General features: G+C 39.0%; 2 protein-coding genes across 4 annotated transcripts; both read left to right on the forward strand.

Annotated features, from left to right (window-relative positions):
* Nucleotides 1–300: 300 nt before the first annotated feature.
* Nucleotides 301–6,747, forward strand: LOC122642063 (65-kDa microtubule-associated protein 1-like). Of its 3 annotated transcripts, none has more exons than XM_043835466.1 (10): nt 303–411; nt 1,474–1,574; nt 1,721–1,924; nt 2,121–2,378; nt 2,507–2,722; nt 3,912–4,067; nt 4,165–4,476; nt 5,636–5,723; nt 5,909–6,057; nt 6,296–6,747. In XM_043835466.1, exons 2-10 carry the CDS (start codon nt 1,503–1,505, stop codon nt 6,617–6,619), a joined length of 1,779 nt encoding a protein of 592 aa, XP_043691401.1. In that variant the 5' UTR covers nt 303–411; nt 1,474–1,502; the 3' UTR covers nt 6,620–6,747. The 3 variants fall into 3 exon arrangements, with proteins under 3 accessions (XP_043691402.1, XP_043691401.1, XP_043691400.1); XM_043835465.1 differs by lacking the exon at nt 303–411 and adding an exon at nt 521–563; XM_043835467.1 differs by lacking the exon at nt 1,721–1,924 and having other exon boundaries at nt 301–411.
* Nucleotides 6,748–10,048: 3,301 nt separating this feature from the next.
* On the forward strand, nt 10,049–26,828 carry LOC122642064 (protein HOMOLOG OF MAMMALIAN LYST-INTERACTING PROTEIN 5). The gene is made up of 6 exons (XM_043835468.1): nt 10,049–10,238; nt 10,368–10,468; nt 19,559–19,668; nt 21,977–22,052; nt 22,284–22,424; nt 26,035–26,828. The coding sequence occupies exons 1-6, from the start codon at nt 10,145–10,147 to the stop codon at nt 26,707–26,709; spliced, it is 1,197 nt and encodes a 398-aa protein (XP_043691403.1). The 5' UTR covers nt 10,049–10,144; the 3' UTR covers nt 26,710–26,828.
* Nucleotides 26,829–27,615: the final 787 nt, after the last annotated feature.

A 27,615-nucleotide genomic window follows, 5' to 3' on the forward strand; every position in this document is an offset into this window, starting at 1 on the left:
AACCATGCTCTAAACATAAAAATTCCAAAGAAAAAACAAAATTGCATCCTTGCATTGGTAACGACTGCGTGGCGACCATTGAACGTTGAGAAATACTGACTCCAGTCAAAGTTCAAGGGGCAAATAAGTAAAATGGAGTTAGGAAATTTAGCGAAAGCGAAATATTTTAGAGATTTGCGGGAGATTCAGATAATAAGATATAATTTGAGGTAATAATGGTCCCCACCACTTCTCTGTATCTTTCTTCTACTCCAGTCTGTTACTCTGTGAGCTCTGTCCTTTGTTCTTGAATCGCTTCCCACTCTACCTGTTTCTGGTCTGGTCTCCCGACCCTCTACACGCACATTGAGACGAAATCGCTTCGATCTGAAATACCAAAACCCTCAAATCCAAGCTCCAACCACGATCTTGGTAAGTCTCACTTCACTTCTGCATTTGTCCGATCCTTGGGCTTTTTGTGTTGTGTGGTTGTTGGGAATTGTTACAGTTCCTTTCACGTGAACCCTTGGTGGAGAGTGGAGACTGTCCTTCTCCGGAATCGAAATGTCTTTGATCTGCGAGTGGTAAAGTTTTGATTTTTACGAGTTTCTCTGGTGTTGATAATGATGAATGTTGTAGGGTTTTATGGACTGGAATTGGATTCATGGGTTGATTCAGTGAGGGTTTATGTTCTGCTTTAATGCTTGAATGTTGTTCATCTTCGTGTTGACTGTTTCTGAGCTAGTGATCCTCTTTTTCTTTTTTTTGGTTTAATTAATTTCGGAGTCGTAGGTATTGGTTGTTTTCGAGTAGTTTTTAGTTGAGTGATTAATGCGTTTCTCTTTCTTCAGCAACTTGTTTCTGATGTTCAAGATTTTGACTTGAGAAGTCGTTTTCTTTTGCTTCATCTCTTGAAAGCTCTTTCTCTAGTTGTGCCAAGAGTAGTTCAAGTAAGATTAATTAGAGATGTGTACCTTTTAACAACTTACAAGGTCTTCGATCCAGATTTTTGGTTCCGTGTGTTAATTGGGAAAGCTGGTAGATTTTTATCTCTTCATACTTCAGTTTTTGAGAAGTTTGATTTCTATTGAGCTGATCAAAGGATTTCACTTGATGGATATGCTACATTTTTCTTGGAATTCCATCTTCCCTTCCGCACCAGCTTATTAGTGTTTCCTACTTTACTTCTACTTTTATAGTCTTTGCTTCTTTCACAATGCTTTATTAGTGGATAACTTAGACGATAACCCTAAACAAGTAGATCATTAAACTAGGGCAGGCAATGATTGCTTTAATTTGCAAGATTTCATGATCTTCTTAATTGACCAGCGGTGTTGGTTTTCAGATTTGATAGAATAAGGGTTGTAAGTACTCCGTTTATCTAGTGAAGGGCTACATTTGTCTAGGAATATAAAGTATGCAGAACTGCCACTTCTTTGTACTGTTTATTGAGTCTCTCTTGAGAGTGTCTTCTGAATTCTGTGTATATTGCAGGTGAGGTTGTTCTTTCTTCAAAATTTCTAATGGCAGTCACGGATGTTCAGAATCCTCTTCTTGGAGTAACAACTTGCGGTTCTCTGCTGCAGCAGTTGCAGGCAATTCATTTTAAACTTTTGTACCTTGCAATTTTTCTTTCAAATGGTTATTCTTTACATTTTACGAGCACTTTTTTTCTTTGGGCCTGTAGCAATGCTTTGAGAAACAGAGGAAATGACAAATAAATACTACGTTTGCATTGCAGAAAATATGGGATGAGGTTGGTGAGAGTGATGAGGAACGTGATATGATGCTACTTCAGTTAGAGCAGGATTGCTTAGATGTTTACAAAAGGAAAGTTGACCAGGCTGCAAAGTCAAGGGCACATCTTCTCCAGGCTTTGGCAGATGCCAAATCTGAACTCTCCAGACTTCTCTCAGCTTTGGGAGAGAAAAATTTTGTTGGAATGGTGAGTACACGCCAACTTATGTGGATTGGATTGTCTTATTTATGATTCTCATTGTTATGATGTTGAATAGCCTCAAAGGTGAAACTTTTTTTTTTTTAAATTGTAATTGACTTACATGCCTGAGCTTACTGGGATACCATTTTTTCACAAGGGTTGGGAACTTGAGATAACTGATGCCTCTATTGTTATTTTACAGCCTGAGAAGACAATGGGTACAATTAAAGAACAACTTGCTGCAATAGCCCCAGTATTGGAACAACTATGGAAGCAGAAAGAGGAGAGAATAAAGGAATTTTCCAATGTACTGTCACAGATTCAGAAGATATGTTCAGAGATTGCTGGGAATTTAAGACTTAGTGAGCAGGGAGAGAATTCTGCAGTTGATGAAGCTGATCTGTCCTTGAAGAAGTTTGATGAATTTCATACTCAACTCCAAGAACTTCAGAAAGAAAAGGTAGCTGTTTGTCCTCTTTCAGTGATTCATTAGTTCAAACTTCAAAGTGGTTAGCAGCTGATTTCTGGAATTTAGATGATTGTTTGAACTCTTGCACGTTGGGTTGAATATGGCCTGTTACCTTGCAGAGTGACAGGCTCCACAAGGTTCTTGATTTTGTAAGCACTGTGCATGATCTTTGTGCTGTCTTAGGGATGGATTTCTTCAGTACCATTACTGAAGTTCATCCGAGCTTAAATGATTCTGTTGGTGTACAATCCAAGAGCATTAGCAATGACACTCTATCCAGGCTGGCTAAGACTGTACTGGCACTAAAAGAAGACAAGAAACAGAGACTGCTGAAGGTAATTCTTTTATTATTGCATCTCTTTAACTATAGCTTGCTGAACAACACTAGATTCTTCTGTGGGAAACAATTTTACCTAGGCATAGACTCCTGTGATTCTGTCAAACATGGGAATCCTAGAAAACCTGGCTACTGAGATCTCCCATGATGTTTAGGTGCTAAGAGCTTTAGCTAGAGTTTCTGAGTGCCAGCTGCAATCCCAACATATCCACCTCCTATATCTTGCTTGGGTCTGGCACAGCTTGAAAGCACCACTCATAAATATAAAAAACTTACCTAACAAATATGAGCATGTAAAATTATATGCATAATATTGATGAATTATTTAGGTTAGGCTCCGTTTGTTTTGACATAAAGCGGATGGAAGTTTAAAGAAAAAGAAGGAAATTAAAGTATCAAATTCTAGAGTTTGTTTTGTTGGAACTAGGAAGTAGAATAAAGACATTTCAAGATTTACTGTGGGGCTCAATTATTTTATGCCCAAATCATGTCAAATAGTTGAAGGGAAGAAAAATATTTCCTTTATTTACTTTGGAGCATTTTACATTAAAAGATAGCTCATAGCTGTTTGATATCTTTGTATTTTTATAGATTTCTTTCAAAACTTGTTTGATTAATAGCTAGTTGTTGCTATATCATGCCTGAAGTGAACTGTGTGGCTTTAATATGGTGATTTTTCCACTGTTCCGTGTTGATACATTTTATTCAAGAAATATATTTACCTATCCACTTTAGTCATCTATGATATCATCCCATCCTTGATAAAGGAGAGATTCGGCTTGTCTTTTCCTACCCTTCACTCGCTTGTGTGTGTGTGTGCCTATAACTAAGACATGTAAGGAAAACAGTCTGTACTGTTGAATGTCGCGTATATTTCGTTTCCAGGAGGCATGAATACAGTGTGAAAATTCAGCATATGGATGTATCTATGTATGTATGCATGTATAAAATGTGAGCAATGTGGAGTCATGTAGTGTGGAAATATGGCTTTCTGTCTGTTTAAGATAGTTCTATACATTGTGAAGAAAAAATTGTACATGCACTACATACATGGATTTACTTTTCATGCACCCTGACATTATGACCTACTACTTTTTCCCGCTCTCTCTTACATGCAAGGAATACGCCAAGATCTTTGACACACCTTGTTACCTGATTCTGGACTAACAATATCCACTTCTTTTCAGCTTCAAGAGCTGGCAGCACAACTCATTGATCTATGGAACCTGATGGATACTCCAGCGGAGGAACGGAGTTTGTTTGATCATGTTACCTGTAACATCTCAGCTTCGGTAGATGAGGTCACTGTCCCTGGGGCCCTTGCTCTTGACCTGATTGAGCAGGTTAGAAAAGTTAACTGCTTTCCTTATCTGCTGAGGCTATCTTGTGTGGATTAAACTAGTGTGACCTCTTCCTTTTATGTATTTCCCCTCTGTGAAGGCTGAAGTGGAAGTTGAAAGGCTAGATCAGCTAAAAGCCAGCAGGATGAAGGAGATTGCTCTAAAAAAACAAGCTGAGCTTGAAGAGATATATGCCAGGGCTCACATAGAAATAGATTCAGAGACTGCTCGAGAAAAAATCATGGCCATGATTGATTCTGGGAATATTGAGCCCTCGGAATTGTTGGCTGACATGGATAATCAGATTGTAAAAGCAAAAGAGGAGGCACTCAGCAGAAAAGATATATTGGACAAAGTTGAAAAATGGATGTCTGCCTGTGAAGAAGAGAGTTGGCTTGAAGACTACAATCGGGTAAATATACTTTTTTCTTGGTCCAACAATCTTATGCTTTTTCTATATGCCATGTTGGGATTAGGAGCTTTGCCAGAACAGCATATATCTGTAATACGATTCTGTGCAGATTTTCTAGCTTCTTGGGTTTCGAAGTTTTGCAAGGATCATCGAGCTTACCTGAGGTGTTTCTATTCTGATGGGAGTTGTTATTTGTTGAAATATTTTGGTCACATTGCATGCAATGAACAAAGAGGCTGACTCTTTTAGTCTTTTTCATTATTTGCTACCTAGAGCTAGAAGCCTAGAACCAAGTTGTGCGGTAATATGCACCAAGTTTGGCTCTATTGAGTGATGCCATTTGATCTACGTAGAAATCTCTTTGGCTGGAAATCTGCCTTGTGGGACTTTCTAAGGTGATCAACATTCTCTCTTGACCATACAGGAAACGACTTTTGGTAGTCCTGAGTAATACAACAGGTGGGTGTTGGAATCATCTCAAGAGGTCAATTTCTGGCCGTAATAGTTCCTTTGAATCACGGCATGCCCTGAGATAGGGCCATGAATGGATTCAACTAATCTGATGACAAGTCCAATCTAACATTACCATCTGGGGTTCTGGGACATGTGATATAGTTTTCATGACTCGGATCCATCTGGATCAACCTTTGTTCCAATCCATGTCATGGTTTGAGGAATCGGTATCGGATCGGCTGGATTGGTATTGACAGAGGCCGATACCAATTCCTGGCCGATCCCAGATCGATGGATTGATACGGATCAAGGGTAAATAAGCAAAAGAAATCCGATTCTTGAAGAAAAAAGGGGTAAATCCGTTCGATCCGCATCAATATCGGTTGAGACCGGTTCTGTATCCTGTACCGATACCGATTCCTAAATCCCTGGGGTTTCATGCCCAGATTTTTATTGAGTCATTTGTGCTCATGAAGCTATTGTTCAGTAGAAGGGTTGGTCTTTATTGGGAAAGTGGAGAATATATAAAGCAAACCAAGATCCCTCTCTTCCTCCCCCTCCTCCCCCCCCCCCTCCGCAAACACACACACACACACACACAACAATTCTGAGAGATGTGTAAAAACAACAAAAACATTGATATCAATATGTGTAGTTTCTATTTTCTATGGAACTTTAGTTCTTTAATGTGGGCCTTCTGTAACAGGACGAAAACAGGTATAACTCAAGCAGAGGGGCACACTTAAATCTCAAGCGTGCGGAAAAAGCTCGCATTCTGGTTAATAAAATTCCAGGTATGTTCATAGTTTGGCTTGGATTTTATTCGTGTGTTGCCTTGAGTCTTTAATTGTTTGGCAATCAGTCGGAGATGGGTTGAGGGGTGAATGGATGTGTTCTTCATTTTTGTATTTCTGAGTGCATCAATGTTTTGGACTGTAATCATCCCTCAAGATTATTAACTGTCTTCTTGCCCTTTTAGCTCTGGTTGACACCTTGGTGGCAAAGATTCGAGCATGGGAAGAGGAACGTGATATACCATTTACTTACGACGGAGTACCTCTCCTTGCCATGTTGGATGAATATGCCATACTCAGGCAAGATAGGGAAGAAGAGAAGCGGAGAATGAGGGTAAGTAGGACGAAATTCTGTCTGCTCTTCTTTGTTCTATTAGAGGTATGGATATGGTGATGAGGGAAATCCAAGCTCTTCATAGCCCAAACAGGCATGCTTAGCTTTCCAATGCAATGAGTTGTGTTCCACAGTATGTTCCTTGGTGCCCCGAGCAACTGAGTTATGCCCATTCATGCATATGGCTAGAATTGCTCTGATGATTAATTTGGTCACTAATGGTGGAGCTTATGTACAGGACCAGAAAAAGTTCCATGAGCAACTAGGTACAGAACAAGAAGCCGTGTTTGGTTCAAAGCCAAGCCCCAGCCCCAGCAGACAATCACTTGGTAGTAGTACAAAGAAGGTGGTAGGCCCACGAGCCAATGGAGGTGCAAATGGTACTCCCACTACCAGCAGAAGATTATCTTTGAATGCGCATCAAAATGGTGTCAAGTCTACTACCAAAGATGGGAAGAGAGAAACTCACCGGCCGGTGGCTCCTGTAAACTATGTTGTGATATCGAAGGAGGATGCTGCTTCACATGTTTCAGGCACTGACCCAATTCCGGCTTCGCCATGATAGTTACTCATTGAGGAGGCTTTTGTAGTGTAGGTCTACAATTTGTGCGATAACATTATGAATGTAGTTGTTTGGGTAGAGGAATTAATGTGTTCTAAATCATTATCATCAAACTGGTCAGAGCTGTATAATGTGATACTGGAAGGCACAGGATTGTATAAGCCCTAGTACATCTTGATCCATCTGTATTATGTAATCTTTGTCCTCGTTCAATACAAAACCATTGAACAATGTAGTAGAAATCTTCAAAATGGATCTTGAATTGGTTTTGCTCTGAGTTTTCCTTCAAGAGAAACTCTTAATCCATGGGTTTTGGCGGATAAATAGGGAATTGTCTAAATAGGCCATGTGTCAAGTTTCAGCTTCAAATTCAATTTTTTAGTCTCCCATCGAAGTCGAACTCTCAGTTCAATTCGAAACAGTTGGAATCAGCCTTCTAATCTGATTTTTAAATCACTCTTGTCATGTGTTCAAATCACTAGTCATGTCTTCGTGGGAACCAGATAACGCATTTGAAAGGACGGGAAGGAAAAGGATTACTTTACATCACAATTGTAGTTTATCCTTACGATAATAGTTTTTCATACTTGAGCAACGTAAGGAATCGATGCCTTCAATTCTTGAACGGATTGGAAACACCAATCGCTCAAGAAATCGATGTCTTTAATTCTCTGTTTTTGTATGCGACGATGCCTTTAATTCTTGAACGGAAGCACCAAGAGTTACACACAATTTCTCTCTCACTTAAGGTTTCTCAAACACTAATCGTGACAATTGGGATTCTTAAATCCCAATTTGCCTTTGTACATCTCTTAGGTAGTTTAATATTCCATATTTGCTTCTCAAGGGAGGAAAGACGTAGAATAAAGAAGGACCAGGATCCTCTGCAGTACCGGTGGGGCGGCAATGCACATCTGACGGTACAGCAGAGGCCAGGTGGCACACATGGCACACATAGCCTCTGCTGTGCCATCGGATGTGCATTATCGGCTTGCCACCCCGTCGGTACTGCAGAGGATTTTCATGCAATAAAGAAGGGATTTAATTACCTAATATAATTATTAGGGTAAATTAAACATCACCCCCTGGTTTTCAAACAAAACTTAGATCACCCCCTAGTTTTTGAAAAAACTCAAATCACCCCCTCTACAGTAACGGTGTTAATCTGTTGTTAGTTATTAGTGTGAAAAGACTATTTTACTTTTGTACTAAAACATTAGAATCAAATTTACAATACTATCCTTCCTTCATCTTCAATATTGGTCAAGGGTAGTTTAGGGATTTAAATTTATTTAATTGACTGACATCATCACTTAACAGTATAAAACTAACGGTAGGGACTAATTTGTCATATTAGTGTCTAAACCAGGGGTGATTTGAGTTTTTTCAAAAACCAGGGGGTAATCTAAGTTTCGTTTAAAAACCAAGGGGTGACATGTAATTTACCCTAATTATTATGCCACATCTTTAATCCAATCAAAGATATTGTGAGACAATAATAAATCAATATACAAATTAAATCGTTCTCTCTCCCATAGAAGTAAATATTCATAATTAATCTAATTAATTACAAATCAGCCTATCTATCAAATCATATCACATAGTGGACTATAGAGAATATAATTAAATTACTGCCAAACCCTAGCTCACTATACATGTCCAAACCGAAATTCTATGATCGTGATTAGATCCAAAAACATTTTGAATATACTTTTCAACATAATCCCTAATATTAATCAAGGATATTAGTCAAAATAATCTTGTAAATAGTTTACAAAATATTAAACTCGATCCATATTTATGTCTAATCATACACAAACACTCAATCTTCGATATTACCAAATTAAGAGCAGTGGATTCCGTGTTGATCGTCTCTTTCTTTCACAACACAACACCATGAATGCAGTATACAGATATTCCAAAGGACATTAACCATTGGTGCGTGAAAACCCATGATACATTACCACAACGACAAGGACCTCACAGGTTAAAGGGCCAACTGAATTCTACATACAAAAGAGAATCATGTTCGTCAACAACTGTTAGTAACACATGCGATACTCTTATGAGATTCAGTTCAATACACACACCTAATGTTTATTCACATATGTACTATGAAATCACCATTCCTAAAAGCACGATCGTCTGAATAGGGTGTCCAGCCCTATCTCTAGGTCAAGATTGTTTTAGTTAAAATCCTAAGGACAATCATTGCCCATTAATAATGTGTCACTCATACAAATAATCAAATTAATTCAACTAATTAAAATTCGAGTTTGTTGGACACATAATTCCAACATCATATCCATTGGTCCATGCAAACCGTGCATGACCTGGTTCTCTGTAGGTTTTACAATTATAGATTGGAAAAAAAGAAGTGACATACAGCCGTCGAACAATGATTTAATGAACATGTATTTATGAGATGCATAGAGATATCCTTCGCCATGTTTGGTATGCAAGAAATTAATAGAAAAGAAAAACTCAACAATACAAAAGTAATTATGAATTTATCTATCTTTATTTCTCTTCATTTTTTTTTTCTTTTCTTACATTCCAAACATAGTCTCTGGTGACGAACATCTCATGGATTACATCAAGGTTGTAAATTAGTTGAATTTGTCAGTTAGTTCAAGTCTTTTAAGCAAGGTTTTAAAAACACAAAAGTACAATTAAATTGGTTCTAAAAAAACCCTAGAATCGTGAATTGATCAAACCAATGTTGAGTTTTGAGCTTTGAAAGTCGATTCTAAGTACGGGTGTAAATGAATAGCCGAAATCCGTTTTCGTATCCGTGTTCGTATCCGTTTAGCACTATCCGAATCCGTCCAAAAGCTAAATGGATACGGATACGGATAGGCTATAGCTATCCAAAAAGCTATATTTACATGTAAACGGATAAAATATCCGATCCATATCCGTGTCCGTATCCGTTTAGCACTATTCAAATCTGTCTAATAGCTAATCGGATGCAGATGCGGATATAGCACTATCCAAACTGAATCCAATCCGTTTACAGCTCTAATTCTAAGGGAACATGTTCTGTATGGGAGCGTGTCCCATGTTAATATACGTAGAAGCATCAACAAGGATAGAATTTTCACCTTTCATGAGAGTTGGAGTGATTATTTCACCTCTTGTTGTGTTTGGACGCAATAGCCACACTCACGAAAAGAGACCTTTTTCCCATGTCTTAAGGACCAGGTTTTCCTTTGGCCAGAGGCAAGGGATTGCCTTAATCAGTCTCCATAGGGTATTGTGCTACAATGGGGTGATTTCGATTGCAGAGAAGTACAACTGCGCGGTGAAGGAAAACTTCCCTCTTATCTTAATGTCGCAACTCGCAATCTTGGATTGGTACCGTTGTTTTAACTGAAGCCGGATGCGCATCATGCGACTATGACGATTTTCGTTGACGTCAGTTCTTCCTTCGGGTACAAGCATGCACGTTTTCGTGTTCATACCTCTCCCTCTCTCCCTCCGTGCCTGTGTGTGTGAGTAGAGATCAGAACGTCCAGGAGAACAATGGGGAGCGAAAACGAGCCAGCGAAGCTCCTCCTTCCATACCTTCAGAGAGCGGATGAGTTGCAGAAACATGAGCCCCTCGTTGCTTACTACTGTAGACATCCCCTCTCTTCCTTTTCGCCGATTTCACTCTGTTTTCCTCCTACCTCCTATTGTGTTCGACTTTTATTCGTGCCCTTTTATTCATCCTTTTAACATCTTTCTTAATTTTTTATTTCCTCAGGTCGATTGTACGCGATGGAACGAGGATTGAAGATCCCTCAGAAGGAGCGTACGAAAACTACTAATGCTATTCTTGTTTCGCTAATGAATCAGCTTGAAAAGGTAAAGGCTTTTCCAGTTCCCTGAGGAGATTGATCACTGTTAGGAAGCAATTTTAGGGTTGAACCTTGGATACTAACGTTGTTTCTTCGTACTCCAAATTTACTACCCATGGTTTTGTGCTATAACTTCTTACTTCTGTTTGGTTGATTTCACTCTATATTCAGGGTGAGCTGTTCACTTCTTTTGAATATACTCATTAGGGGTATCGGTCTCTGAGATGGTGATTACAAATTAATATTTTTTCGTTGTGTTATGGTTGAGTCTCAGAGGGAAAACGAAACCTAAGTGGTTAATGAAATTGGGAAGAACCCTGCTGTTCCTCTATAATTACTCTTCGAGCAATGCTAGGAGGACCCCGGGTCAGCTATCTAGAGGAACTCCTCCCCCTCCTCCAAATAATGTACTTGCCCCACATCCTATCCCCCCATTTCATTGCCTTCTGTTCAGAAACTTTTGATTACATGGAGTCCAATCCAATTTTGGGGTCCTCTGGATGGGCGACTCCGGGGTCACCTAGGCATATCTCTTACTCACTCCATATAGAGAGACACATGTTGCATGTGCTGTTATTCTATTTGTGTTCGATCGTCAAGTTGTTTTAACTTTTAAGAAAATATTCATACAGTGTCTCAATTTGGAAATGTATCCTCCCTATCTCAGGAATGAGTTTAAGCATCCAAGGTAAGAGATGGGGAGATTGGTCTTGCAAAAGGAGCTCCATTTTTTAATGTATCAGCATGCTGTAGTAAAGATGAGAAGATGCCAAAGCCAGGCGGGTTTAATTATGACACAATTTTCAGCATATAACAGGAATACGATGAGCATAAGTTTCTGCTTACCATAAAACCCAGGAACAAATTAATCAGATTTTAAACAGATTGATAGAAGATGAGATTAAAAATACATAGTGGACACCAATACTAGTAGATGAGATACAAAGCAGAAAAATTTGCAATTGCAGTCCACTCCTTACTTATGCTTTTTAATCAACTTTGGGTGGGCATCTTTGAAATGAAATGGAGATCGTCAGCTTTTTAAGTGCGACTCTAAGATGAAGGATAGCTATTAGATTAGATCTTTTGTTTCTTTCCAAGGCTTCTTGTTAAGGATAAGGGTAACGACTAGACTCTCCAGTTTCATTGTATGTTGGGATAAGGACTGTGACTTAGCCTTACCTAGCATTCCTTATTTGTAATTCGGTATCCACTCTATAAATAAGAACGGATTCTGTCATTCTAGACAAGCCAAATCATTATTTGAATCTTCTCTTCTCAACTTCAATAGACATATGCTTAGATTTATGAGATTCGTCAACAAGTTCGTGCAACTACCCAAAAGGACTTGTCTCTCTTTGCATACTATTCTACCCTCAATGCTTTGTAGCAATAATTGGACTTTCTTCCCCCTGTCCCCATAGTTTGCACTGTTGATGTTGCTACGTTTAAAATTGAGTGTGAGATGGAAGTGTCTATGACTTACTTACTGGCTTGAATTTGTAGTACTATCAAATCCAAGTTTAGGTTCTTAGCAGAGATAAATGCTCTGTACTGCTCCAGACTTATAATTTGGTTAAGCTTGAGGAACGTCGCCGCTCTGTTATGATGCCTTCTATTGCCCCTACTTGATCGGCTCTAGTTACTACTCCTCAGGTACTCCAGACCATGACCCATTATGGTTCTATCACTAAACCTGGTCCTCCTGTAAAAGACCTAGTAAAGTGTGATTATTGTGGGCGTCATTGCCACACCAGCGAGACTTGTTGGATTGTTCATGGTCGCCCTAAAGGGGGCGTTGAGGGAAATAAGGATCTTCATGGCCTCAGGCTCATCTCTTTGAGACGACCGATAGTTCATCCTCTACTACTACATCTCTGTTTTCTTCGGAATAGATTGTTGCTCTCTAGCACATGATGACATAGCTTGGTACAACTCCCTCTACTGTGGCCTCTTCCAATACACTTATTTCTCATCTAGCCCAATTAGGTATATTTCATGTTTCTTCTCATTCTAGTCCTTCATGGATCCTTGATTCTTGGGCTTCCGTTCATATTACTAGTTCCTCCATGTCTCATACTTATCACCCTTGTTTGGGTATGGACAAGGTCCGAGTTGCCAATGGGTCTCTGTCTGCTATTTCTGGTAAAGGTTTTGTTTCTTGCTCTCCTACTATCTCCTTGTCATTGTTCTCCATGTCCCTAACCTCTGTGCTAATTGCTTTCCATTTATCGTCTCACTGTTTATCTTAACTTCATTTCTATTCCACTCATTGTGTTTTTTCAGGATTTGGTGATGGGAGCAACGATTGACATGGTGTAGGGTACGTGATGGATTGTATTAGTTCGACCTAGATCTCACTGCTACACCTCCTCTGGTCTCAGCTCACACTCTTCAAGCAGGCAGTGCTCTTACTCAGTTGCATCAATGGCACCGCCGTATTGGTCATCCCTCTTTTTGTGTTTAACATTATTTATTCCCTTCTTTAAAAAAGAATTGTACTCTGAACAAGTTTGTTTGCGATATCTGTGAGCTCGCAAAGCACACTCGGTCCCCTTATTCTCCCAGTGATAATAAAAGTAATGTTCCATTTTCTATTATTTACTCTGATTTGTGGGGTCCTTGGACTATAGCTCGGGGTGGGTTCAAATGGTTTATCATTGTTATTGATAATTGTCTCGTTTAACTTGGGTCTATCTTATTCGAACGAAATCTGAAGCTTTTTTCTGTTTCCGGTCCTTTTAAAGCATGATACAGACTCAGTTCAATGTCCAAGTTCAGATTGTACAAAGCGATAATGGGACTAAATATATTTATGGCCAATTCCTTTAGTATCTTGGCGAACATGGTATCCTGTCCCAAACCTCTTATGTTTGTAGCCCTGAACAAAATGGTATTCCACAGAGGAAGAACCGACATCTTCTTGAACTCTTGAAGTCACCCGCTCCTTGATGTTTCCCACAGATGTTCCTAAATTCTATTGGGGAGATGCGGTCCTTACTGCAACTTCCCTCATTAACCATGTCCCTTCCAGTGTCCTTGACTTTAAAACATCTATTAGGCTGCTTCTGGACCCATCCCTTGCTTCATCTTCCTCCCTGAATATTTGGTTGTGTTTGCTTTGCTCATAATTCCTCTCCCTCTTGATCAAAATAAGATTTGAGAGCTCTCCGATATATCTTCCTTAGGTACTCTGCTTCTCAGAAGTAAGTACAAATGCTACCACCCCGCCTTTTTGCCGCCTAATAGTTACCATGGATGTTACTTTTATGAAACTGAGTCTTATTCCCAATCATCTCTTCAGGGGGAGAGTGTTGAGGCAGAGATTTCTTCTAGTGAGATTCCTCTTAGCATTTCGCCTTTTCGTTATTGCCATTGTTCGAATTCAAGGGGAGAAGATAGATATTGTTTCTATTGAGCCCTCTAATATTTCTAGTGGTAAGGGGGAGAGACCTGACATAGTGACATTCCACCTGCACCATTGAGAAAAAAAAGATCCGCTCATTTAATCTTGACGGAAGGAAAAGCCCATCTCCAATTTACCATGTCCATCTACGCTCCCTGATTTTGCTCCATCACGAACATCAGGTAATGATTTTTTCTGCTTCATCTAATGATGATAATGTTCTTATTGCTATTAGAAAGGGATTTAGAACTTGCACCCAACACCCTATTTCTAACTTTGTCTCCTATGAGTCATTATCTCCATCCTATCGTGTATTTGTTTCTTCGTTGTCCTCTGTGTCTATCCCATAGGGTTGGAAAGAAGCAATAACAGAGCCTAAGTGGAAGGATGTCATTGGAGAGTAAATGCAGTCCTTGAAGAAAAAATGGTACTTGGGAGCTTGTCCCTCGTCCTGAAGGGAAGAAACCAGTAGGATGTAAATGGGTGTTCACTATAAAGCAGAAGACAGATGGAAGCATTGAGAGATACAAGGCAAGACTGGTTGCCAAGGGCTTTACCCAGACCTATGGCAATGACTATCAGGACATGTTTGCCCCTATTGCAAAAATTAATTTTGTTCAAGCATTGCTATCTTGTGCTGCAAATCTTTGGTGGAATCTCTAACAACTGAATGGAAAAAATGCTTTTGGCGATCTCAAAGAAGAGGTTTACATTGATATCCTCATATCCCTCTAGGCTTTGCATCATCATCATCTATAGTTGGTAAGGTGTGCAAGTTACGAAAATCCCTCTATGGTCTTAAGTAGTCACCTCGGGCTTTGTTTGGCCAATTCTAGAAGGCCATGCAGAAGTTTGGGTACAAGCAAAATCACGTTGATCACACCTTGTTTGTGTTGACGATATAGCAATAATGGGCAATGATGATGTAGAAATCACCTTATTGAAAGCTCAATTAGCTACAGAGTTTGAGACCAAGGATTTAGGACCTCTCAAATACTTCCTAGGGATTGAAGTTGCGCGATCTAGTAAGAGTATCTTCATTTCCCAAAGGAAGTATGTCCTAGCCTTCTTAGTGAGACAAGTATGCTTGGATGTAAATCTGTGGATTCTCCTATTGAGGTTACTCATCAACTCAGCAGCAAAGGGGGTGATTAAGTAGATCGAGAGATACCAACAACTTGTAGGAAGGTTGATATACCTCTCCCATACCCGACCAGATATTATGTTTGCTATAGGGGTTGTTAGTTGGTTTCTACATGTTTCACAGACTACTCATTTCGAGGAGTATTTCAGATTTTGAGGTACTTGAAATCAGTACCAAGAAAGGGCATTTTATTTTCGACAATAGCAATTTGAAATTGGAATCCTTTACCAATGCTGACTGGGCTGGCTCTATTGATGATCAACAAGTTAAATCTTCAATGGATCGATTCTAATGAGATATCAAAGGTTTAACAACTAGGAGAAAGGGTAAAAGAAGAAGAAGAGAAGAGAGATTGGGAGAGAATCGGTTGTGTGTGTTTAGTGATTCTCAACACAGATATTACTTCATTAATAAACTCTTCCAAATTAAATAGACCCCCTAGGGAGGTAAAGGGAAATAAAACAAGAAAAAGAAAAATACAACTTGATCATGTCTTATAACAGGACAATGATAGAACTACCCTTATACAATGTTAGAGTTGTAGTACTCTGATATACTCCTATCACCCTATTTCATATGGATGATCTTTTGGAGGATTTGATACACTTTTGTTGCATTTCCAACTCTATCAAAAACTTTGGAGACACTGTCCCAGATATTTTTTGCAGTCTCCTTACTCATAAACCTCCTACCTATCTCAGGTTTCATGGAGAATATCAGCCAAGTCATAACAGTGGAGTTCTCAGTCTCCCACTTGAGATAGCCTGGATCAGTTGTAGCAGGAGCCGTGATAGACCGAGTAATGTATCCCAACTTTCCCCTACTGCGTGGGGGCAACTTCACAGAATGGGACCAATCCAAGTAGTTGGTATTGTCCAATTTCACAACAGAGATCCAGAGGCAAAGCCGAAAAAAAAACAGCAAGCAAACAAAGGACAAGAAACTTGCATAACACAAACCAAACCCTGCTAACACCCAAGGGACTGCAGTTCATAACCTTCAACAAGTGTAACAAGATGTAAGCCTTCCATTCTCATCAACCAACAACCATTGACTACATTGGCATTAAAAAAAAAATCAAACCAGAAGCAGAAACAGAGCTGCCGATACTTGTACAGCAGCAAAAAAGGGAGCAATGGTCTCCAAATCTTCCCCCTTCAAGAATCAGGCTCTTAGGGCTTCAAAACAGCACTCCTATACGACTCAAATAAGCCCAGTTTCAAGGCAAAACAGTCTGCCAAAGGCTGAATCGAAACTCAAACATCCCAAGGCTGGCGTAAATTCTGGGTCATCTTCAAAGGCTTCACAGCAGCTTCCAGCCCAGCAACACTCCTCTCAACAACTGAGAGGTTAGGGGTCTAAGAGAGCACCTCTAGGCGATTCAAATGCACTAGGTTTCATTCAAAGAGATGGAGAGATGAAGGAGAATCGAGACAATCACTCCACAGGCTGGCGGTAGCTAGGCAGGCACCTTCTAAAGCTTCAAACCACTTCAACAGCTCCTAAACTCTCTCCATATGGAATTGGTTTTAGAAATATCACTCCAAAGACTGTAAGAAGTATAGTATCTCACATAGTACAGCCTCTAATGGAACCCTTACCTATATAGGGTTCCAAAGAGAAGAGAGGACAACCACTGAGCTTAGCCGACTCTCAAACCAGAGAAGCTAGCTTTGATACCAAGTTAAATCTTCAATGGATCGATTCTAATGAGATATCAAAGGTTTAACAGCTAGGAGAAAGGGAAGAAGAAGAAGAGAAGAGAGATTGGGAGAGAATCGGTTGTGTGTGTTTAGTGATTCTCAACACACATATTACTTCATTAATAAACTCTTCCAAATTACACAGACCTCCCTAGGGAGGTAAAGGGGAATAAAACAAGAAAAGGAAAAATACAACTTGGTCATGTCTTATAACAGGACAATGACATAGCTATCCTTATACAAGATATTCTAACAACTCTAACACAACACTCTACTTCAAGATATTGTACGTTCCTCGGATGGGAATCTGGTTACTTGACGAAGCAAGAAGCAACTAGTGGTTTCAATATTTGGTGTAGAAGCAGAATATCGAGCAATGGCAGATGGTTTCTGTGAACTTATATGGCTCAAAGTGTTACTTTACGATTTGGGGTGAGGCTCTACTATGATAATAAGGCAGCAATTAGTATAGCCCATAACCCAGTCCAACACGACAGGACCAAGCATATTGAGATTGATAGACACAAGGAGAAGCTTGAACAAGGCTCAATTTGCTTCCCCTTTGTCATTTCTGAGAATCAATTAACTGATGTATTCACAAAGGATTTGACTTTTAAGTCATTCCATCCTATTGTATTCAAGTTGGGCATGAAGGATATCTATGCATCAACTTGAGGGGTAGTGTTAAGGATAATGATTATGACTAAACTATCTAAATTCATTGTATGTTGGGATAAGGACTGTGACTCAGCCTTTCCTAGCATTCCTTATTTGTAATCCGTTATCCACTTTATAAAAAAAGAACAGCCTCTGTCATTCTAGACAAGTCAAACCATTCTCTGAATCTTCTCTTCTCAACTCTTTTTCTCCCACCACCCCCTCATTTTTATCTTTTGCTGGTTCTTTTTGGGATATATGGGTTATAGCATAAATGGAGGTGGATATCTTTGATGATAAATCTACTTTTATGTTGTATCAGGAATAGAATGGAGAAAGCCTATCGTCCTTTTCTACAGGTCAAAATATAAAGTTTACCTTGTCAAAAGTTCAGGATGGGAAACCAAAGCCATAATTGCATAGGATATCCAATTTTAAGTGTTTTTATTTTGTTAAGTGAGATGTGTGCAGGTGCTTGCAAGTGAGTTATGTGAAAAAAAAAAAAGTGTCATTATGATATTATTAGCTTGTATTCGTTGAGAAGAAATAAAGCCAGTAATTCTCTTCCTGGAATTACTAGAAGTCCAAACAATTATGTTTCTAAGTGCTAAACCCATTTGATCACTTTGTACGTGTGAATGAAGTTTTATGTTTTTTAGTAGTTCTTTGAGAAGGTGAAATGTGCCCATTGAAGCCTCTATTAGTTGAACTGGCTTCAATGAAAACATTTTGATTGTGTACCCACTGCTCAATAATTCTCTTAAGAAGTGAAATTGGTCTATTATGGGAGTTATAGTTAGTCCAAACTGTTCCAAGGAAAGTGTTTCTAAGTTCGAATCTGCTGCAGCCATAATTCTGTTGGGAGTGCAATGGGTTTAAAACTTCCGACCAAATTTTTTTTTTTTAATGTTCGAGTGAAACATCTTACATTTAAACTCACCCTTTTAATTCTTGGAGTTGGTGAAAATGTGTCAGAAGCTGTTTAACTGACCAATATTTCAAGTTTTAACCCACAGCCCATTGATTCTACGTCAATCTGTTAAGCAAGAGTGTGAATGCAAATGTTAAGGCTTACATTTGTTGTTTTGTCCTAGCCAAATGTAATTATTTACTTTCTTTGTTCACTGTTATATGTTATCCCAAAAGGCCAATGAGTAGATAGGCATGCATTCTGGATTGATGGAGTTATGGAGCTCGATTGTTGAACAATGGAGATGATGTGCTCTTACTTCTCACTTGAGTTAGAGAAGAGGCATTTGTTGGTAAATTTAATCAGTTCCTAGGTTGTTCGCATAAAAAGAAGAGATGGTTGGTCGATCAAGCTATGAAGGAATTTTCAATCATTTCATTGACTAAAAATCTGCACCTTATGTAATAGACTCTAAATCATTGGAATCTTGCTTGTTTTGGGAAGGAAGGATGATGTAGTTTCAACCTTATGCCTGTGTTTGTGGGTGGCTTTAGCCTTTTTTTTTTTTCCATTTCTAAAGGTGAAGTGTTTAGAATTCACATTAGCTGAGATTTTCCTGTTCTGCTGGGCTGTGCTTCTTTCGTTTTACTTTCATACATTCTATTACCATTTGACTCCCCTTTTTTCTAATTTTGTTTTTGCTCGGATCCATGTAGCGATAAGGCTGAGTTTGTGTTTAGAATTCACTATGGATTGAAATTGGCTGGAATGGATTGTAATCTAAGACTCTTTAAGTTTTATAAGTGAACTGCACTTTCTAATGAATTCCATGTGTCCAGTAGTGTATTTTCTTATTTCAAGTGTTTAAGTACCAGAAATATCTAGGCATTTTATGCTGCTGCTGATGTAACTAGTTTGTCTGCATTTGAAACGTTAATTTATATGATTTTCATGATTGAAAATTTTAGTTCTGCTTGTATGCTATTGGAGGCCTCAATACCAGGAATCTTTCTGGGCCTTTTCTTTCCTTAATGTTCTCAGGCCTTCTACTTTATTCTTTCCTATACTATTTTTTGTTTCCATTTCTCTATTTCCGATATTAGAGCCATATTTTCCAGAACACGATGTTCATATGCCCTAATTTATTGTCCAATATTATCTTTTCTCTTTATATCTTTTGTTATTGTGTTTTGTTATTTTTTTTTTTAAATTCAGTTGGACTGCATCAATTTCATCTTTACTGAAATTATCTTCTCCTATATTGGTTCTTCTCATAGGATAAGAAGTCATTGAAGTTGGGCCCAGATGACAATTTATATGTGGAGGGATTTGCATCGAATGTTTTTGCAAAGGCAGATAAGCAAGACCGAGCTGGGCGAGCTGACCTGTACGAAAATCCCATTTGTCTTAATTTGATAATTTTATTTAAGGTTTCCCTCTTTAAGTGTTTGAAAGCCCTGCCTTTCCGTCAACTTCTAAAAGGGAACGAATCCCAGATCAAACAAAGTTTAATATTTTGATCTCATGAGTCATGACATCATAATTATTGTTCACAGATATCACATAAATCATAAAGTGAATGGGTCAAATTGGTTGATATGATTTGGTGGAACGGTTTCAAACATTCAAGCCAAATGGGTCAATGCAATCCTTTTGTTTTGAATGACTTCCCCCTCTTTGTTTTTTTTTGGGGGGGGGGGGGGAGAGAATTAACATAAGCTCTGGATAGCATGGAATGTGTGGCCTGGTCAGGTTTCACTGGGTTTTAAAACACTCTCTTGAATAGACTCTGAAAGTGTGGCCCATTACTTGCGGTGACACATTTGATTCCTTTGGTTGGAGCACATCCTATCAATGATACCCTATATGCCTCAAGTTAATCATGGCCATGCTAATGTGCACAGATGATATAGCCATGCTAGAGTTGTTAATGGATTATATTGTGATCCAGATCCAATTTGATCAAGGTGTATCCAAGAGCAGTTGTGTGTTAGTGTAGGTGATGTCTGAAATAGAGTTGAATGGCAAAATAGTAATGAAGAGGGTGACTCCAAATAGTTGGAATAAAACCCTATGGATTGAGTTTGATCTTGTCTACTTCCAATCCAAATCTGATATCTCTAGATTTGATGGATCTCAGATTAAAATTGGATAAACCTAAATCTGATCCAATCTGACCTGCTTACAACCTAGCCGACTCTTTCCATCAGTCTTTAGTGAGCCCATTATGACGTTTGAAATGAAAGCTGTTATTGGAGGATTCCATAATTGGAAAATCAGCTACATGTGGAGAGAAGAATCATTGTACTCTCTCTCTCTCTTTTTAGTGTATGAGTGATAGTGAATTTTCTTTGTTTCCCTATGAGTTCCCAGGTTACATCTTGAATTTAGTTTAGTTTAGTTGAGTTGAGGGGAATCCTACAGTGTGTAAAACTGTAAATTATATACCATAATTAGTCTTTCCATTTGTCAAGTTAGTTACCTCTTGAACTGTAACTCATCTTTACTCAAAAGTTAATAGAAAATTGCCATTGATAATAAGGTGAGATTGGATGTATATCTTCAGATTCATCTAAATTTTGACATGGAATGTATTATAGGTGGGATCATAGTTGTCAAGGTGACCCAAGGTAGTGGAGGGGCGCCACCCAAGACACCCAAATGTTATCCCTCCCCCCCTTTTCCATCCCATTATCCCATCAATTAGTATTGCTAGCATACAACTTATATAATATGAGCATAATAACTTATATAATACATAAAAAAAACCAACATTAAGCCGCATCAACTGATCAAGAATCACTAAGAAAATAAGTGTATAACTACTAACCAGAATACCCGTTACAAAGATAAATACAGTCAATCTCAGTCATAGTATCATACAACAGTGCAAACTGCAAATCAGATTATCAGAACTTGAAATCAAGTAATCATCAATCAACATTCAAGGTATTGGGCATTTGTACGGAATGTTAAATCAAGTAATCATCAATCAGCTTTAAGCAGGAATTAAACAGAGAAGAAGAAGAGACAGAAGAGATAAAAGGGAAAAAGATGTGAAGAAAAAGGAAGAGGAAGAGGAAGAACAGGAGAAGAAGAAAAAACAAAACAAAATTTACAGCCGGAATCAGGGGTTGCAGCAATGCTGCCACCTGCTGGAATCAGACGCTGAAGTCTTGCCGGAAGTGGAAGTGGAAGTACGCTGTTGCTGCTAGGGTTTGGTACTTTTATAGTTTGTTTAACAACAATCAAACAATGAAGAAAGGAATGAGTTTTATTCTTTTTAATTTTTTTTTCAACTAAGTGATTGCATGCTTCTCACTTGTATGATATTACCTACACAAGCAAATAGGATTATTAGAAATGGCATCTATTTATATTTAAAAAAAAACATAAACATAAAAAGGTGACCACGTAGACATATAGGCATCCCAAGGTGCTCAAGGTGTCACCTAACTGTTACCTTTCAAGACTCCAGCAAAGCGAGGTGTCGCCCAGGCGTAAAAAAAATGCCTGGACGCCGCCTTGACAACTATGAGTGGGATTTAAAAGAAATTTTCGGTGGTGGGTCATGCGTTTCAGTATGTTTGCTATGTGATCATTAGGCCATTTAAAAGAGAAAATACATATATTATTCCTTTATTCTATGTGCTATTGTTGTTGATTTTTCAGTTACATATGTTGGCTGGTTTCAGGAATACCGCAAAAACTTTTTACGCTGCAAGCATCTTCTTTGAGATTCTTAACCAATTTGGGGAACTCCAACCTGATGTGAGTTTGAAATATTGTTATTATATTCCATGTTAGTTATTTGTTTCCTTTCCTTAGCTTTTATTACTTTGGAAGGATGATGATCTGATCCTAGAGTTTTTTTCCCTTATTCATCTATATTATTTGGAGAATCATACTCCATTGATTTTGTCGTGTAGCTGACCCCATTTAGTTGAGAAAAGGCTTAGTTGAGTTGACTTTGTTGACATCTTAGATGGCCTGTTGTGACAGCTTGAACAGAAACAGAAGTATGCAGCCTGGAAAGCTGTGGATATAAGGAAAGCTTTGAAAGAAGGACGGAAGCCTGAACCGGGACCACCTGGTGGTGATCAAGATCTATCAATCCCATCAAGTACACCAACTGTTACATATGTAAGCTTCTAAACATGACAGTAGCTTTATCTCAATTCAGTTATATATAAGAAAGACTGCTAGTGAAAGGAGAAACCTAGCTAAATAAGATAATATTAGTTTAGTATGAGAAACTTTTCTAAAACCAACTGGGAAATAGACAAGCTAAAAAAAAAAAGAATTTAGATGGTTAGTCTCTTAATGGAACATTATCTTTGCTCCTTCATAGAAAAATCTTAACATGGAAATGAAAAATAGAAAGCTTTCTATGTTATGGTCTCAGTGGTTGTTGATATCTTACCATCTTTTTACCACCTTGTAGTTTCATAGAAGCTGCTGGTTCTCCACCAGTAATACCCTCTATTTTCGGAATGTTGCTTCGTTACTCTTATTGTCCAAATGTTGACATAGACATGTTCAAGTTTTTAATATTGGACGTAGGCTCCTCTGATGACTTGTATTAAGAGGGTTGCCAAAGATGTGCTAGGGGAAGCGAAGGGTAGTCTCCAGGCTCCTAGAGAGACTTGGTGGTGGAACGATGAAGTACAAACAACTATTAAATCCAAGAAAACTTGCTTTAAAACTTGGCAAAGTACTAACGAACCAGAGGATAAAAAGAAGTATTATGATGCTAGAAACGAAGCTAGGAAGATTGTGGGGATGGCGAGGGCAAAGAAATATGAGGATCTCTATATCAACCTAAACACAAAAGAGGGGGAAAAGGCTATTTATAAGATAGCTAAGATGAGAGAAAGGACGAGTAGAGATTTCGATTAGGTACGGTGTACCAAGGATGGTGGGGGGAGAGTGCTAGTAAGGGATGAGGACATTGTGAAGAGATGGGACGAGTATATTTTTGACCTACTAAATGGGGATAGGTCGAGTAGAATTGACCTAGAGGATACCTCATATCATAGATATGTAAGAAAGATTAGTGTGGCGGAAGTTAAAGAAGCCCTAAGAAAGATGAAAATAGGTAAGACAACAGGCCCAGATGAGATTCCAACAGAAGTGTGGAAAACCTTAGGAGGTTGTGGGGTTTATTGGCTAACTAAGTTGTTTAACAGGATTATGACCACAAGGAAGATGCCAGATGAATGGAGGAGAAATATTGTAATCCCGATCTATAAAAATAAAGGTGATATCCAAAGTTGCAATAACTACAGAAGCATAAAGCTAATGAGTCACACAATGAAACTTTGGGAGAAGGTTATTGAAGCCCGATTGAGAAGAGAGACTCTTATCTCAATGAACCAGTTTGGCTTTATGCCAGGTAGATTCAGGACTAAAGCTATCTACTTATTGAGGAGGCTTATGGAAAGATATGGAGATAGCAAGAAGGATCTCCATATGGTCTTCATCGACCTGGAAAAAACCTATGACAGAGTCCCTAGAGATCTAATCCAACAGGTTCTAGTGAAGAGGGGGGTGCCAAGTAAATATGTGGATGTCATTAAAGATATGTATGAGGGAGTGGTGACTAGAGTGAGATCTGTGGGAGGTCAAGGTATGGAATTCCCAATTACGATTGGATTACATCAGGGCTCAGCCTTAAGCCCTTACCTTTTTGCACTTATCATGAATGATATAACTGAGAGCATTCAAGACGAAGTCCTATGGTGTATGCTCTTTGTTGATGATATCGTTTTGGTGGATGAGACAAAAGAAGGGATAAACACTAAGTTAGAGCTCTGGAGGTCTACTCTGGAAACAAGAGGATTTAAGATTAGTTGAACAAAGACGGAGTATATGATGTGTAATTTTAGTCACACCTTGATGGATATACTAATATGGTGCGAATTGAGGAAAGAGAGATACCGCAAAGTAACTATTTTAGATATCTGGGATCAATAATAAGTAAAGAAGGTAACATAGAGGATGATGTTACATAGAGAATTAAAGTTGGTTGGATGAAGTGGAGAGGTGCTCCTGGAGTGCTGTGTGACCGACGTATTCCTCTAAAACTTAAAGGAAAGTTCTGTAGGACTGTTGTTCACCCGGCCATGATGTATGGGGCAGAATGTTGGGTTGTTAAGAAGTGTCATATTGATAAACTTTGTGTAGCTGAGATGAGGATGTTACGTTGGATGTGTGGAAAAACGAGGAAGGATAAAGTGTGTAATGAACTTATAAGAGCGGACTTGGGAGTTGCCCCGATCAATGGTAAGCTTTGAGAGAGTCGTTTAAGGTGGTATGGTCACATTCAACGGAGACCTAGGGAAGCCCCAGTTAGGAGGAGTGATATGATTCTGATTGAAGGGGTTAAAAGAGCTTGGGGCTGACCTAAAATGACCATAGGAGAAGTGGTGAGGAAGTACATGCATAGCCTAGGTCTGGTCCCGAGTATGACCTCGGACAGAGCCTACTGGAGGGCAAGGATCCATGTCGCTAACCCCATATAGCTGAGATTATCCTGACGTACTGGGCTGTGCCTTTTTCCTCTTATTATCTTTCATCTTTCTATTTATTTCTCATTTTCTATTTGTCCTTTTCAGTATATCTTTGTTCTCTTTTTGTTTTGTTCGGATCCATGTAGCCGACCCCATTAAGTTGGGATAGGGCTTAGTTTGTTGTTGTAGGCTCCTCTGAACTAGTCATAGCTTTCTCCTAAATTATTCCGTACATTTTGAAATTAAAAAGAAGGAAATTTGGTGATGACAATTTGGGAATGAGGAAGTTGCAACCAAAAAGTGTAAAAGGCATTTAGAATAGTATCCCAAGTACACAAGACCATTAAAAATGATAGAAGATTTCAGCTTAAATAATATTTTCACATTGTCAAGTTAGCGATAAATTTTGAGAATGAGCATTGTGTTGGCAAGGCGCGTCTCTGATTTATAACTTGAAAAATAGCAACATGTTGACCTTATCTTTCTCAAGAGACCTTTGTGGGGTTCTTTCCTCTGCTTTGCTTGAAAAATGGAATCTTTTTTGGAGATTCCTTTAAAATATCAATATTTCCCCATGAACTACTTCATTATGTGGACCTTGGTGCAACAGTGGTTGCTCCATTGTGACCAAGTGGTCACAGGTTCGAGTTTCTGGAAACAGCTTCTCTGCAAAGCAGGGGTAAGACTGCGTAAACTTTGACTCTCCCCAAACCCCGTAGTGGTGGGAGCCTCGTCACTGGGTACGCCCTGGTTCGGGATTGAGGTTTAGTCATCTTTATTTTTGGCATTTCAGTGCTACCAGAGGGAAGGTGTGATAAACTCTTGACCTTGTGTTGTGAGGAATAAATCTGGTCAAATTACTAAAATCTGAGTTTGAAAGCTGGGATTGTCTGAGCCAATACAATGATGGGTCTGGTACTGTAAGGCAAGTCCAGTGCAGACCTGGCAGGTGTGAATTTTTAATCTCAAGTGATTTGACTCGCAGTGATTTGGATTGTACCGCATTTGAGCTATACTATGTGCATCATTTAATATTGTATACCATTGCACTCGTAGAATTTGAATGATCCCAGATAACTTGGTATTTGTTTCCGATTAGAAGTTCGCATGAGCCATGATTGGAGTAATTATCCAACTAATGACTTTTTATTTTCAACTTAGTAAAGCTGCTTCTTATCCTGCTGTTAATTATTGAGACACTGGAAATACTTTCTAATGTTTTAACCATTCTTCCTCTGAAGGATCTTGGACCAAGTGAAACCAATTCAATAAACCTTCCAGGAGCAGGAGCAGGAGCTGGAGCTGATGCATCTCCTCAGTTCCATGATAATATTAAGCACCAACCTTCTACAAACATTATTACTTCACCTCCTTCGTACCCAAACGCGAATTACCCTTCCAGTGATTTTCATCCTCCACCCATTGACAGACAAGAAAGTTCTTCTTACTCTCAGCCCTACCATCAACCCTACGGACATGAATCTCAACAATCATTGCCTCAAAATTATCCTTCACATGAAACATCCTCTTCACCCCACTCTTATCCCAATTTTCAATCTTATCCTAGTTTTACTGACAGCAGCCTTCCTACTGCTCCGTCACAGTATCCCTCTTACTTCCAAGGTTCTGATGCTTCCTACTCTCATCAGTCGGCTCCACCAGTTTCAAGCCACCCATTAGCAGGTCAGTACACTCCTAGTGGCATGAATGGAAGTAACTATGCAGAACCTGCACGGACTTCTGCCCAGACTTTCCATTACGACAGCAACTACCAGCCACCACCTGAAAAGGTTGCTGAGGCGCACAAGGCTGCAAGGTTTGCTGTGGGGGCTTTAGCATTTGATGATGTGCCAGTTGCAGTGGAATTTCTCAGAAAATCTCTTGAACTGCTGACAAATCCATCTTCAAATCAGTAATTTTATGTTTGAACTTGCAGAAATGGGGTTTATGGCATTGATGTGAACTGCACGGTTTTCATATATATGGATGTGTGATTGCTGGAAATTGCTGTGTTCTCTCATCTTTATCTCTCTACTTCCTCCATACATCATTTGTAAATTGTAAGAGTAATGTCTGAGCATTGCAGCAAGCGTGGTACAAACGGTGAGTCATGCAGTTGGTGGCAGTGGTTTATCCAATTTTTACTGTGCATTGTGGTGATCCAAAATGTTGTTTCCATGCACACGATGCAGATGGCAAGTGACTTCTGTTAATGAATCATTTCGGCTCCAACCCTACCCCAGTCCCTCACCACCAGGGGTGTTAAAAGTGATCGGTTTGGTTTGGTTTCGATCGGTTTAATTTGGTTTTATGCATTTATCATTTCAAACCAAAGCCGAACGTTAAGGTGTTGTTTTGTTTCGGCCTGCTCAGTTTTGGGTTCTTATAACGGTCTGTCATCGGTTTGGTTTTGGTTTTCCATATATGAAAAGAAAAATGTTAATTTTTGTAGATTTTTCTCCCTCATTTCTGCTGGCCTTAACGGTTGGTCTGTTCAGTTTCTGTTTTGTGCTGCTTTTTAAAAGCCCAAAACCGAACATGACCAATAAAATATCCGGTCTGATTTGGTTTGATTTTTTAAAACTTTGATCTCATTATACCACTGTTAATGAGACTTTGGTCTGGTCAGTGTCTGTTTTGTGCTGCTTTTTAAAAACCCAAAACCGAACACGGCCGATAAAATATCCGGTCTGATTTGGTTTGATTTCTTAAAACCCTGCCAACTTTCATTAGCACTAAGCTAATGAAAGTAGGCAGTGAGACGTAACACTTGACGTGCAAACTTACACTTATGGACTGTGAGCCAGGGGTGGCTCTACCCT

Source organism: Telopea speciosissima, chromosome 10, assembly GCF_018873765.1.
Source record: "Telopea speciosissima isolate NSW1024214 ecotype Mountain lineage chromosome 10, Tspe_v1, whole genome shotgun sequence".
Classification (NCBI taxonomy): Eukaryota; Viridiplantae; Streptophyta; class Magnoliopsida; order Proteales; family Proteaceae; genus Telopea; species Telopea speciosissima.